This window comes from Protopterus annectens, chromosome 4.part0, assembly GCF_019279795.1.
Source record: "Protopterus annectens isolate FY-2018-M chromosome 4.part0, PAN1.0, whole genome shotgun sequence".
NCBI lineage: Eukaryota > Metazoa > Chordata > Ceratodontiformes > Protopteridae > Protopterus > Protopterus annectens.
Window position 1 is genome coordinate 1,398,442,549 of NC_056733.1, and position 15,061 is coordinate 1,398,457,609.

Genomic DNA, 15,061 nt, shown 5'->3' on the forward strand with positions numbered 1-15,061 from the left:
GATATTGTGGCCAACACAGATCAACTGGACTGACATATGGATGTTATGCACTGGCAGTATTCCCTTGGAAGGCATACATCTGGGACTAATGAGGCAAAGGAAGCTAATCCATTGGGGTCTTGGCTTCTTTACAATTAGATGTGGACTAAAAGGGACACAAAATTTGAACCAAGTATGGAAGCAAGATTGGATCATGACAGAGGCAGTGGGAAGGGTGAGATATTGGCAACTGAAGGGGAAGAACAAGGTTTTGATTCTCAGCATTACGTTTTATGGCAACAGGATGGGTATATTTGTCCTAAACTGACAAACCATTTCAAGTGACTTTAGAAGGAAGTAATGAAAATATAGTAAGAGGTTAAAGACTGGTTAGATATTTATTAAGATTTGGTACAAACTGTAGATATAAGAAAATGCATACTATTATACATCAAGGAGTAGTACTGTAATCTGAAGAAAAGACAGAAAAGATGATGAAGGGGGAGATTGTGCAATTTAAAGCTCAAAATAGGGATGCTTTACAGAGCCAAAAAACTCCACACTTCTTTATGATGATCACATCCTTACTAGCCTCCAGGCTTCACAAAAATTAAAAATTCAAGAATACCATTACAAAGTTGCTATATTTGCAACAAATACCCTTTCAGAAATCCACCACTGTATAACACTGAAACTGCCTCATCAACTAACATATACATGGCTTCTTACAGCATATAAAAATTATCCAGCATCTATCTGCTTGTCCAGCACTAAAAAACATTTTCCACAACTATGTTCCCAGTCCATCACTGCGATTCAGTGACCAAAAACGTTTTTCTACAAACCTATCATCAAATCTGCTAGGCACTGTCTGTACTCGGTACAAGGTTACTAAGGGCTAGAATTCCTTACCTTTAGCCATCAGGTCAATACCCTCCTTCCCACCTTTCAAAACCACTCAAAAGACTTCCCAGCTAAAATCTGGCTATGTTCTTGCTCAAAACCAGGATAAACTACATCCCCAAATGTGAACAAGTACCGTTTCATTCCTTATACCTCCTTACTCTCCCTTTTTCATTTATTTCCTTACTTCCATCAATTTCTCTTCCCTGATTCTCTAAATATACCATATGCCTGTTTTCCCTCACTTCATATTCCAATTCTTGTGTCTATTAGACTTACTTCTTTAATTTCTCTACAAACTGTCTAAATTTCTCAAAATATTAAACGATTGTCATATAACTTGTATTGATTCGTAACCACTGTTATATTGTGTCTAATTTGTTATAATTAAAATTGAAGATGTTTTTGTTTGATTCCTGAATATAGCAAAATTATTGTTCTTAAAATGTTTTGCAACAATTTGGACCTTTTCTCCCCAGGCCTCAGCTGCAAATGGGCTTCGACTCAGTCAGACTTTCCTAGTAATCAAATGTCAATAAATAAAGGGAAAAGTAATTTTTGTTTGTTTTTCTAAATTAAGGAATATGGTTTAATGTCTAAGAAATAATAACGGTTTCTAGTTCCTGGTCAGATATTTATAAACAAAATGAAAACTCCAGCAAAGCTAGAACTTCCACTGAGTGACCTCCCAAAAGTACAGTTTTGTACCTACCATAAATGTAGATGTTCGAGGATCCACATTGCTGCAGTCATAACCTGTGGGTAGTCCGCTGTCCTCGGTCGGCCCGAATACCAAAGAGCTAGGCTGGCGTCGGTCATTGTCGCCTAGAGCTGACGTCAGTACGTAGTAGTACTTAAGTGCATGACCGATGCCATATCCTCAGTCTTTCTTGCCCCAGATGTCAGAAGGCCTAAAAATGAAAGGCCAGAGCTAAAAAAGTAAAAGCCCAACAACCACCAGTGTGGAAATAAAGAGTATCCCAAAAAGAAACCCAGCAACCACAAACTATAGAGGGGAAGGAGGGAGGGATAATTGGATGCAGCAATGTGGATCCTCGAACATCTACATTTATGGTAGGTACAAAACTGTACTATGTTCTTCGTCTCACATTACTGCAGTCATAACCTGTGGGTAGAATCCCAAAGCAAAGGAAAAGGGAGGCTGGCAAACTACAAAGCATTAGGAGCTGCTAACATGCCCTGTAAAACTGCAGTGGCAAACCCAGCCCTGGACTTGGAATAAAGAGGGAGATGGTAATGCTTAGTAAAAGTGTGTACTGAACTCCAAGTAGCTGCCTCCAAAATATCCTTAGTAGCTACACCCCTCAAAAAAGCAGTAGAAGTGTCAGTAGCCCTAGTAGAATGAGGTCTGATCCCAGCAGGAACATCCTTCCCATGATGAGAATAACAAAAAGCAATACAATGACCAATCCACTTTGAAATAGTCTGCTTTGAAACAGCTTTCCCTTGTGAACTCAAAGCAAAAGAAACAAATAACTGTTGAGTCTGTCTGAACTCCTTAGTTCTGCTCAAATAGTAACTGCCTGTGGATATCCAAAGAATGCAAGACTTTTTCCCCTTTATTTTGGGGATCAGCATAAAAAGTAGGCAAATTAATAGACTGGTTCAAGGCCACATTAGAAATCACTTTAGGCATAAAAGTAGGGTTAGTTCGCAAAGAAACTCTATTCTTATGAAATATCAAAAAGGGTTCAACTGCCATGAGTGCCTGCAATTCAGATACCCTCCTAGCAGAAGTAATGGCCAACAAAAAAGCAGTCTTCCAAGACAAAAACTTCAGTTCAGACGTAGCTGCAGGTTCAAAAGGAGGTAAAGTAAGTTTCTCCAAAACAAAATTGAGATCCCAGGAAGGAGTAGGAGCTCTATGTGGGGGTCTTATATTCTTTGCCCCTCTAAGAAATTGTTTGAACAAAGGATGAGAAAATAAAGGAGGGTCACAATCATAGTGAGCAGAAATGGCTGCAGCATGAACCTTCACAGAAGAGAATGACAAACCCTTGTCCAGTAATTCAGTAAGATACTGTAGTGCAAAACTCAAATTAGGCACTGAAACATCAAAACCCTTTGCAGTGCTCCAAAGAAAAAATCTCTTCCATTTATCAGCATAAACTTTTCTAGTGCTAGGCCGCCTGGCTTCTAAAATGACATCCAAAACGTGTTGAGGAAGCTGAGACCTCACCGGCTCCATCACAGAATACGCCAGGCTGCCAGATGGAGGGACTGCACCTGAACATTGAAAAAATGATTGTTTGACTGGGACAACAAATGAGGAACCTGTGGCAGAGGCCAAGGAGGCTCCTGGATTAAACTCCTCAGCAGGGGATACCAATGCTGACGTGGCCAATCTGGTGCTATTAGAATCATGCAAGGCTTGTCCCGCCTGACTTTCAAGAGTACCTTGGGGAGAAGAGGCAGAGGAGGAAAAGCATAAACGTGAAGGTTGTTCCAACTGAAAGATAGAGCATCCACTTTCCAAGCATCTGGGTGGAACATCTTTGTGCAAAATTTTGGTAGTTGAAAATTTTGTGGAGAAGCGAACAGATCTATGTCTGGAGTTCCCCACACCACAGTCAACTGTTTGAATACCTGAGGGTCCAGTTTCCACTCGTGGGGATCCACCATTTGCCTGCTCAATACATCTGCTAGGGAGTTCTGTGCTCCTGGCAGAAACCGTGCTTGAAGATTGATGTGCAAACTCAGAGCAGTCTCCCACAAAATCATTGCTTGTCTGCAAAGAGGATAGGAATGGGTTCCCCCCTGCTTGTTGATGTACCACATGACTGTTGTGTTGTCTGTTTGAATCAACACCTGTCCCGGCTGAAGTAGGTCCTTGAAGGCCATCAAGGCAAATTGGACTGCTAACATCTCCTTCATGTTGATATGCAAATGTAGTAGTTTGGGAGGCCACATGTCTTGTATCCATTTTCCATTGAAGTGTGCTCCCAAGCCAAGTCCGAGGCATCCGTCGTTAGGATCTGACTGCCTCTGGTCGGGTCACAGAGAGTCCCTTGTTTAGGTGACATTCCTGAGCCCACCACAAGAATTCCTTCTGGATGCAAGGTATAATCCGAATGACAGTGTCCAAATCGTGGCAGTGTTGAGTCCACACACTTTTGAGATACCATTGTAGCTTCCTCATATGCAGTTTGGCATTGGGAAGTACTAGAATGCAAGATGCCATGAACCCCAAGGCTTGAAGGACTGTCCTTGCAGTCAGCCTGGACATTACTGATAACTGCTGGAAGTATAGATGAAGAGTTCTTTGTTTGTCCGGGGTCAGAAATGCCATCTGAGAAGCTGTATTCAGTCTCACACCCAGAAAGCACATGTCCTGAGAGGGTACTAGACTGGACTTTATTTCGCTCACAGAATACCCTAGGCACCTTAAAACTGCCATTACATACTGGAGATGTTGTAGTAATATGTCTTTGTTTTGAGCAAGAATCAGGCAATCGTCCAGATAAGGGTAAATTTGTATTCCTCTCTGTCTGAAGAAAGCAATCACAGGAGCCAGAACTTTGTGAATACCCTGGGCAGTAGATAAACCAAAGGGCAATGCAGAGAACTGATAATGCGAAGTACCAGCCCGAAATCTCAGGAATCTCCTGCAACTGGGCCTGATAGGGATGTGAAGATAGGCCTCTTTGAGATCCAGGATTACCATCCAGTGATCTTTGCCTAGCATAGGCAGAAGTTGTTGTAATGTTAACATCTTGAACTTTGGAATGTCTAGGTAGGTGTATTGAGAATGGACAAATCCAGAATTGGCCTCCAAGTGTTTCCTTTCTTTGGCACTAGGAATAGACGGGAATAAAATCCTAGGCCTACTTCTGACGGAGGGACCACCTGAATTGCCTCCATCTGTAAAAGCACAGAAATTTGCTCCTGAGCCTCCAGCCTTTGCTGAGGAGGCACATCCGGCATGCCTTTGAAAGGAGGAAAAGTGTGAAAATAAAACTTGTAACCTTGATTTATTATATCCAACACCCATTGGTCCTGGGTGACCAAATTCCAGTTTTGTTTGAAAAGTCCCAACTTTCCTCCTAGAGGAGCTGCCAGTAAAGAAGGGTCTGGCAGCGGAAGATACAGGTCATTGGGTCTGCTTATGAAAGGGCTGACCCCTGCCCTCACCAGAAGACTGTGCCGGAGAACTCCAAGTTCTAGGTCTGAAAGAACCCTGAGCGTGAGCCCTGCCTCTACCATGTCTAGACCTGCCCTTAGACTGATAATCCGAAGAAGGATAAGACCATCCTCTAGCAGGCCAATTCCTACTAAACTTAGGGGGCTGCACCTGCATAAAATCCTTGACCGTCTGCATAGACTTAGCCTTATCTTCCATCTTTTTCAAAACTGATTCCACAGGAGGGCCAAAAAGTACTTCAGATTGAAGAGGAGCATCCAAAATCCGAGCCTTAACATGCTCTGACAAATTTTGATCCTTAAGCCAGGCATGCCTACGAATAACTGAACCTGTAGCAGCCACCCTGGATGAAGCCTGAAGAGCATCGAAACCACACTGCAAAGAATGTTTGCCAACTTGATCTGATGCATGAACCAACTCCTGGAGCTCCTTACACTCTATACCCTCAGATAAAGCATCCACCTTAGACTTCAATTGGCCTAAAAAAAAATTCTGATACTTCAGCATATGAAATTGGCAATTCAAAGCCCTCATAGCTAATGTAGAGGAGGTGTACACTTTTTTCCCCCACCTATCCAATGCTCTAGAATCCTTATCCAAAGGAACTGGATTCTTAGCCACAGAAGCCCTAACACCCTTCAGACCTTGAATAATAGTTTCTGGATCAGCTCTAGGACTCTTGTACAAATACTTATGTGCTTCTGGAACTCTGTAATACCTGTCTGGCTTAACAGGGGCCGGAGGCAAAGAATCAGGATTAAGGGAAGATTCAGAAAAAACATCCTGAACAACATCTAAGACAGGAGGAATAGCCAAGGGCCTATGTTGTGGCAGAAACAAAAATTCCCTAAGCCTTTTCCGAGAGTCCGAAAAAACTTGACCTTCCCACTTGAAATGCTCCCTCATGGAATGCAAAGTCTCAGAAAAAGAAAAATCCTCTGGAGGAGAAGCAGACTGACAGGAGTCCTCTGCATCCAAATCTGAATAGGAAGGGAAATCCTGAATTTCTTCAGCTGAGGATTCAGAGTAGTCAGAGGAATGATCCATTCCCTCTAAATCTGCCTCCACCCTAGGCCTCTTCTCTGGGGGGGGCATAGAACCCCTGATTAAAGTAATCAAGTCTTCTGCCATTTTCAACATATGCTTTTTAGGAACAGGGGCTGGAGAGCTAGAACTATGACCAGGGCCAACAGGACAAGGTTTGGCCTTAGCATGGCCTTTAGCCACTGAAGTAGAAGGCCTAATAACCTTTTGTAAAGCTGGAACTACAGACACCTGAGAAGCACCCTCAGCCTGGCCTAACTCCTGAGAGGCCAACTCCTGCAAAAGTAAAGGTTCCCCCTGGGATTCAGCGAACCTCGGCAGGATCCACAGATTCAACTGGAGGCTCCGAGAACCGGCGTCCAACGGACAACTCATCCGGTTTAGACCTCAAAGATTTATCCTTACGCTTTTTAGCGGTAGCGGGCGTCGGAGGATCCGACGGCATGTTATAGTTACACCGTTTACCAAAAACAAGCCTGGCACAGTCTAATCTTCGTTTAATGGTGCGCTTATTAAATCTAGCACAAAAGCGACACCCGACCACGTCGTGCTCAGGCCCCAAGCAAGGAATACAGAAAGAATGATAATCCCTATGAGGTATCTGTTTCCCACAAGAAATACAATTATTAACTTTTTCTGACATCCGGATAACTGAGGCAAGAAAAGACAAAAATTTCCCCAACGGGGTACTTAGCCCAACTTGGTCTTCGGTCTGAAACTCGATAAATGAAAATTTCAGAACGCTGAACAGCACTTGCAAACGCTGCTTCTGCTTCGGACCACGCGGCAAGAAAGACTAAGGATATGGCGTCGGTCATGCGCTTAAGTACTACTACGTACTGACGTCAGCTCTAGGCGACAATGACTGACGCCAGCCTAGCTCTTTGGTATTCGGGCCGACCGAGGACAGCGGACTACCCACAGGTTATGATTGCAGCAATGTGAGACGAAGAACATCCTCTTATATCAGAGGCACATGGGATATATGCAAATGGCCCTTATGAACATCAGGTGTTTCAGCTAATTGGCAAATCTGAATGCCCATGATTTGTTTCGTCGTTTGCATATATCCCATGTGTCTCTGATGCAAGAGGTTTGGGAGGTCACTCAGTGTAAGTTCTAGCTTTGCTGTAGTTTTCAGTTTTTACTGATTGTTTTTTCAGTGACCTTCTCACTTACTGTTTTGGTCAAACATTTATAGAAATCAATGTTTTTGAAATATGGATCTGATATAGTAAGATGTATGAAATTATATTGGCACTGTTGTATACAGAATTATACTAACATCAAAAGTATATTATAGCAGAAATAAATTTATTCTAATAAAGATGATAGCATCATGTTTGAATTCAATTAAGTGATTTGGATTCTACCATAATTGTACGTACAGTGGATATAAAAAAAAGTGAACACACCTCTGTTAAAATGCCAGGTTTTTGTGATATAAAAAAAAATAATTAGACCACAATAAATCATTTCAAAACTTTTCCCACCTTTAATGTGGCCTATAACCTGTACAATTCAATTGAAAAACAAACAAATATGTTAGGGGGGAAAAAAACGTACAATACGCTGGTTGCGTAAGTGTGCACACTCAACTAATACTTTGCTGTGTGTGCGCACCCTTAAACAAATACTTTCTTGAAGCACCTTTTGATTTAATTCCAGCATTCAGTCTTCTTTGGTAGGAGTCTATCAGCATGGCACATCTTGACTTGCCAATATTTGCCCACTCTTCATTGCAAAAGTGCTCCATACCTGTCAGATTGCAAGGGCATCTCTTGTGCACAGCCCTCTTCAAGTCACCCTACAGATTTTCTATTGGATTTTGGTCTGGGCTCTGGCTGGGCCACTCCAAAACTTTAATTTTCTTCTGGTGAAGCCATTCTTTTGTTGATTTGGATATATGCTTCCGATCATTGTCAAGCTGAAAGGTGAAATTCCTCTTCATCATCAGCTTTCTAGCAGACGCCTGCTGGTTTTGGGCCAAAAGTGACTAGTATTCGGAACTGTTCACAATTCCCTCCAGCTTGACTAAAGCCCCAGTTCCAGCTGAAGAAAGGCAACCCCAAAGCATGATACTGCCACCACCATGTTTCACTGTTGGGATTGTGTTCTTTTGGTGATGCTAAGTGTTTTTGCGCCAAATGTACCTTTTGAAATTGTAGCCAAAAAGTTCAGCCTTGGTCTCATCACACCATAACACATTTTCCCACATGCTTTTAGGAGACCTGATGTATTGTTTTGCCACTTTTTGCCAGGCCTGGATGTTTTTCTGTGTAAGAAAAGGCTTCCGTCTTACAACCCTACCCCATAGTCTACGCATATGGAGAATACGGGAGATTGCTGGCACATGTAGTACAGAACCAGTACTTGCCAGTTATTCCTGCAGCTCCTTCAGTGTTGCTGTAGGTCTCTTGGCAGCCTCCCTGACCAGTTTTCGTCTTGTCTTTTCATCAATTTTGGAGGGGCGTCCAGTTCTTTGCACCGTCACTGCTGTCCCATATTTTCTCCACTTTTTGATGACTGTCTTCACTGTGTTCCATGATAAATCCAGTGCTGTGGAAATTTTTTTGTACCCTTCTCCTGACTGATATCTTTCAACAATGAGATCCCTTTGATGCTTTGTAATCTTTCTGTGAACCATGGCTTTTGCTGTAGCAGGCAACTGAGTAAATGTCAGGAAAATCCTACTAGGAAAACTGAGCTTTATTTGGGGTTAATCAGAAACTCTGATTAATGGCAGGTGTGTGCCCAAGAAGACTGAATGCTGTAATTAAATCAAAAGGTGCTTCAACAAAGTATTAGTTTAATGGTGTGCACACTTACACAACTAGCATATTGTATATTTTTTATATATTTTTCCCCTAACAAATTTGTTTGTTTTCCAATTGAATTGTACAGGTTTATAGATCACATTAAAGGTGGGAAAAGTTTTGAAATGATTTATTGTGGTCTATTTTTTTATATCACAAAACCTAGCATTTTAACAGGGATGTGTACACTTTTTATATCCACTGTATGGTCTTTACATGCTAAAAATGAATTAATGAAAGTATCTCTAACTAAAACAAACACATTAAAAAGCGAATATTTCACATGTTTAACGTCTTACAATGCATGGAAAATAAGACATTAAATTTGTCTATGTACTACTTAAAATTTCCAAAAACTTGAAAATGCAAAATAACACATACCTGTTCACTAATTCCAGTTCCTCCATATACACAAACAACTCGAAGACCAAGAACTTTAGAAAACTTCTTGCATTCCTTTGTAATCTGCAGGGCCAATTCTCTAGTCGGGGTAAGAATAACAGCTGAAAAAAATTACAATTACGCATTTAATACAATGATAAACCAGTACAAATAAGAAAGGCAATGAGATAAGCCAAAAAGTTGTTACTCCATCAAAACACAAAATATGAATCACAACATGTTTTATTTATTTTTGACATTTGATGACCAAGAAAGTCCGACTGGGTAAGAGGAGCCCATTTTCACTGGTGGCCCACAGAAAAAAAGTTGCAAAGTATTACAAAACATTTTAACAATAATAATTTTACAATCTTTAAAAATAATACAAAAAACAACTACTGTTTAAATAATTATACCAAAGACATATGAAAAAATTTGTTAAGAATAGATACAATTATACGACAATGATTTAATATTGAGAAATATTAAATTTAGTATTTAATAAGAACCACAATGGCAAAATGAAGGGAAAAAAAGATTTTATATTTAAATTAAGTAATCAAGAGAGCTTCAGTCACAGGTCTTTTACTGAATTCATCTCCGTCAATCACAACTCATGTTTTATTTATTCATTTTTAAGAGCCCATGAAGAGGGGCATCCCACCAACTGAACATGTGCAGATGTTGTACATGTGTTTGAATCTCCCAAGCCTACTACTTTGCTCTTCCCAAGTCAGCAGAGTGCAACAGTATGAAAAACAAGAAGTGTAACAATAGCATGATCCATCACATTATGTGTATATTGCTTCTTTAGTATTCACTTGTCCAACCTGCAAGTCACTCCAAAGCAGAGACCAGCATAGATGAGACCAATCTACAGAGAGATGAAGGCTAGGTACTCCTAAACAAACAAGGTGGACCCGCTCATAAATCAGTTGATGTTATCAAGAATGATTTTAGTTAACTACTTTATTTGCTTACTTATTTATACTAGTTTAGCATGATAGTTCAAATGAGGCGAGTCCCTTCTTCAACTCAAGCCAGAGGAAAAACCATAGCTCTCAACCTTTGATCTCTAAAATGAGGAACACTAGCCCTCATAATGTGGAACAAATGGGCAAAATGTGGAACACATACTAATGGCTTACTAACAACTTCAACTAGGAAGGTCATAGGATGGGTAAAATATGCTGGTTTTACTTATAAAGAATATATTGTACTGAATTAATATGATTAATTTCTATTTACAATGGATTTCACTAAAAAAAATTCCTAACACTGAATGTGTGACACAGTCTTTCAATGTGGAACATTTGAGGAACTTGGAGGAACATGAACTTTTTAAGACCCCAAATGAGGTACACTTGAGAGGTATGGGAAAAATTAGAAGTTATGTACTCACCATAACGTTCCATCTGAGTAGGTGTATTCATTTGTCTGCAACCTGTGGGTTATGGATCCGATATCGGATCCGAACCGGCATAGTTTCCAGCTATGGATCCAAGCTCTCAGCTCCTCCCCTCACCCATAATGCCCTGCTCTACCCTCATGACCTCAGATCGAGTTTGCCAAAGCAACAATACCCTCAAAAGGGTAACAAGTAATATGCAGGAAACTGAAAGGCCAGGGGGATAGGAGGCGGGGATGGTTGCAGACAAATGAATACACCTACTCAGATGGAACGTTATGGTGAGTACATAACTTCTAAATCTGAAGTAGGATATTCATTTGTCTGCAACCTGTGGGACAGAGTCCCCAGCTACCTGAATCTTGGGCGCCATCATGGAAGGATATTCCGGAGCACCATGAGCCAAAGGATGCTCTACCCTGGATGCAAGATCCAACTTATAGTGAGAAATAAATGTATGAGATGAAGCCCATGTAGCTGCTGCACAAATATCATCCAGAGGAATCCTAGCCTTGAAGGCTGCTGAGGTAGATACTGACCGGGTTGAATGGGCATGAACACCCTCCGGGCCTTCCTGACGCTTGATAAGCCAATAAAATGCACTGTGAAATCCAGCGGACAGAGAAACTTTGGAAATTGGCTTGCCCAAATTGAATTTTGCAAAGGAAATAAACAGCTGGTCGGATTGCCTATGACCAGCTGTCCTGTTGAGATAAAATCTTAGTTGCCTGTGAACATCTAGTGAGTGTAGCCTATATTCACCTTTGTTTTCATACTTAGGAAGAAAACAGGGAGGTTAATGGATTGATTGATGTTTGCTTCAGAAGCGATTTTAGGAAGGAAGGACGGGTTGGTCCTGAGGGAGACACGGTCCGGATAAAACCAAGTAAGGAGGTTTAGCTGATAAAGCTTGAAGTTCAGAAACTCTCTTGGCTGATGTAATGGCTACCAAAAGGCTGTCTTGTAAGACAAGAATTTGAGGTCCACTGTAGCCGCTGGCTCGAAGGGGAGCGGTCAAGGCCTGTAGGACCAAAGAAAGGTCCCAAGGAGGAACTGCTTGCTTAATAGGGGGCCTGAGAAGGAAAGTACCTTTAAGAAAAGTTTTGCACAATTTGGCTGACATAAGAGGATTAGACTCTTGACCAATGTGATAGTGAGAAATTGCCGCCAGTTGAACTTTGTGGAACTGCTGGCACCATCATTAAAGAGAGAGGTTAGAAAATCAAGCACTACGGGGAGAGGAACCGTGAAGGGATCTAGGCCTTGCCGCTCCGCCCACACAGAGAAACGTTTCCATTTGCTTCGGTAAACCTTTCTAGTGGATGGTTTATGAGCCGCCACCAAAATAGCCTTTACCGGTGAAGAGATACCGGGAGTCCTTATCAAGAGTGGAACTGGAGCAGCCAAGCGGTCAGCTTCAGGCTGTCCAGGTTCGGAGGAGGAATGCAGGATGGATGGGATATCAGATCCGGAATAGGATCTAGAATCCAAGGAGGATTCACCGAGTGAGACCTTAGGAAGGGGAACCAGATCTGTCGAGGCCAGAACGGAGCAATGAGAATCATTCTGCAACCCACCCGAGAGGCTTTCTGAAGAACTTGCAGCATCAGAGGCAAGGGTGGATAGGCATACAGAAGACCGGGTGGCCAAGCATGCACCAGAGCGTCTCTTGGGGTACCTCCGGAGGAGGTATCAGAGCAAAAACTGTCGCACTTGGTGTTTGAGGGAGAGGCAAAAGATCGCATGAAGGGTTCCCCACCGTGCGAATATGCGTTCGCTACTTGACAATTGAGAGACCACTCGTAAGGGGTCAGAATGGTGCGACTGAGCTTGTCCGCTAGGATGTTGGACCGACCCGGAATGTGCGTTGCTATGAGAAAGCGATTGGTGGAGATTGCCCATTCCCAAACTCTCATGGCCTCGACAAAGAGGGTAAGACCTTGTTCCCCCTTGCTTGTTGATGTACCAGACAACAGACATATTGTCCGATTGAATCGCAATTGTTCCCAAGGGAAGAAAGTCCTGAAGTGCTAGCAACGCTAAGAGCACTGCTCTCATCTCTAGAACATTGATATGCAGTAAGGTCTCTGAATCGCTCCACGTGCCTTGGACTGTCCGAGTGCCCCCCACCCGAGGGGAGGCGTCCGTGGTCACCGTGGCGAGAGGGGAGAAGCACAAAATGGGCGACCTCGTGGAGATCCGGGAGTGGAGCCACCACAAGAGGGACCGCTTGCAAGCCTTGCTGATCGCTATGGGATGATACATGGGAGAGCAAGGTATGACCACTGTACTAAGAGCGCCCACTGTAGAATGCATATTGAGCCTGGCAAGAGGAAGAAGTGCTATCGACGAAGCCATGGACCCTAGAGCCCTCAGGACCAACTCCGCTGGAACAGAACATGAATGGAGAATGGCCCGCACCTGGAGCTGCAGATTTAGAACTCTGTCCGCAGTGAGGAAGGCTCGTAAACTCCTTGTGTCTAGTCTGGCCCCTATGAAATCTAAGAGCTGAGTGGGTGCCAGGTTGGACTGTTTTGTATTTATTGTGATGCCCAGAAATGGAGCAAGATGGAGAAAGGAGTCTCACACGCGCGAGAGAAGTAGATGCCTTGTTGGGGCGGTAAGGAGCCAGTCGTCCAGGTAGGGAAAGACCTGCACCCCTGAAGCCTCAGGTGGGCCGCTACCACTGCTAGTACTTTGGTAAACACCCTGGGGCTGTGGTGAGACCAAAGGAAGGACCCGAACTGGTAGTGACTGGCTCCCAGCCGAAGCGGAGAAACCTCCTGGAGCGCCTGTCCATTAGGATGTGGTAGTACGTCCCTGAGATCTATCGAGCACATCCAGTGGCATTCTCCCAGAAGGAGAATAGATTGTAGAGTGACCATTCGAATTTTTCTTTGGGGACTGCCAGATTCAGGAGAGAGAGGTCTAGGATTGGTCTTAGTTCCCCGTCTTTTGGCACTAAAAGAACCTGGAGTAGAACCCTGATCCGATCTGGTCTGGGGGAACGGGCTGGATGGCTCTTTTCTCTAGCAGATGGCCAATTTCTGCTAAGGCGGTCTCCCTTTGACCGGGTGGTACGCCTGGGAGGACTTCATCTTTGGAAGGTGAAGGAAAGGAATGCGATATCCCCTGGATATGATTTGGAGAACCCAGCGGTCCGATGTTATGGACTCCCATGCCGCTAGGTGCCCAACGTCCCCGACTGCCTCCAGAGTAGAGCAGTCGGGCAGCCCTCAGGGCTGCTGCGGGCCGTTCAGAGAAAGGTTCCCTGGACCGTTTCTGGGAGCCCCTCTGCCTCTAGGGCGGCGTCCTCCCTGTCCTCCTCTGCCACGGAAGGACTGGTTGTCCGGAGCAGGCTGGGACTGCTGCGACTTCGGAACCACATCTTCTTCTGACCCTTTTGGTTCCTAGAATAGGGCCTCTGGGGTGCAGAGAAGCGATTCCGGCAGACAGCGTCTTCCGTCCTTCTCGCTCTGGGTCAACGTCGCGAACGGTCTTGCCAAACAGAGCAGAACCATCAAAGGGGCGTTCGCCTTGAAGGGCTCAGAAAAAGTGGCGGAGCCAGGCCTGACGCCTAGTGACCAGTCCTGTCCCAGCTCTAGCGGCCTCCGTAGCATGGGAGAGTAGCGCATAGAAGTATTTGTGACTGACCTAAGAGTGGCCATTTTGGTGGAGTGCAGAGCTCTGTCCTCCTCCGAAATGGACTCAGGGGGGGATGCAGCGTACTCCTTAATAAGGTCTCGCTGCATCCGAATAACATGTGCCAAATAGTTCAGCGCCCTTACCGAAAAGGTCGCCGAACTGAACATCCGCTTCCCCAAGCGGTCCATCATCCGAGACTCCTTGCTCGGTGGGTGGACTGAGGGACTCTCCTGAGCCAGTTCCCTCTTTGTGGCCGCCATCAACATGGCATCTACAGGAGGCCCCTTACTCCAATGGGTCCTGTCAGAAGGCGGGCTAAGGATTTTATCAGGTCTTTTGGGAATTGGCTCCACGGTGTCCGGTTCCTTCCACGCCCTGGTGGTAATAAGGTCCACCAGGGGTTGGCAGGGGGGGACACCCAAGAGGTAGACGGGCCCGTTTCGAATGCCTCCAAGAACACGGACTCGTCCGAGGAAGACTTGGCAGACCACCCCCCCCTGATACGGAGCATTTCCATGATGTCTCCGAAGGAGACATCCTCGGGGGGTGACCGTGGGGAGCCTTCCCTTCCTCCAAGTCCGTGTCTTCAGTGAGAGACTCAGGAGTCAATGTGCCTCCTTTTGCGTATGCTTGCGAGGAGCCTCTGGGGGCTGTCAGAGGAGTCCTCGCAGCAGCAATTTGCTCCATAGGAGCAACTTGGGGCACAGAAACGGGCTGTCCCAG

At 44.1% G+C, this 15,061-nt stretch overlaps 1 protein-coding gene across 1 annotated transcript in view; it reads right to left on the reverse strand.

The window, feature by feature from the left end:
• Window positions 1–15,061, reverse strand: part of DDX46 (DEAD-box helicase 46) — a gene marked incomplete in the record, with an annotated part of 2,009,097 nt that overhangs the window by 1,323,037 nt on the left and 670,999 nt on the right. The window contains 1 exon segment of the mRNA XM_044069232.1: window positions 9,286–9,407. Coding sequence (XP_043925167.1) covers window positions 9,286–9,407 — 122 coding nt within the window.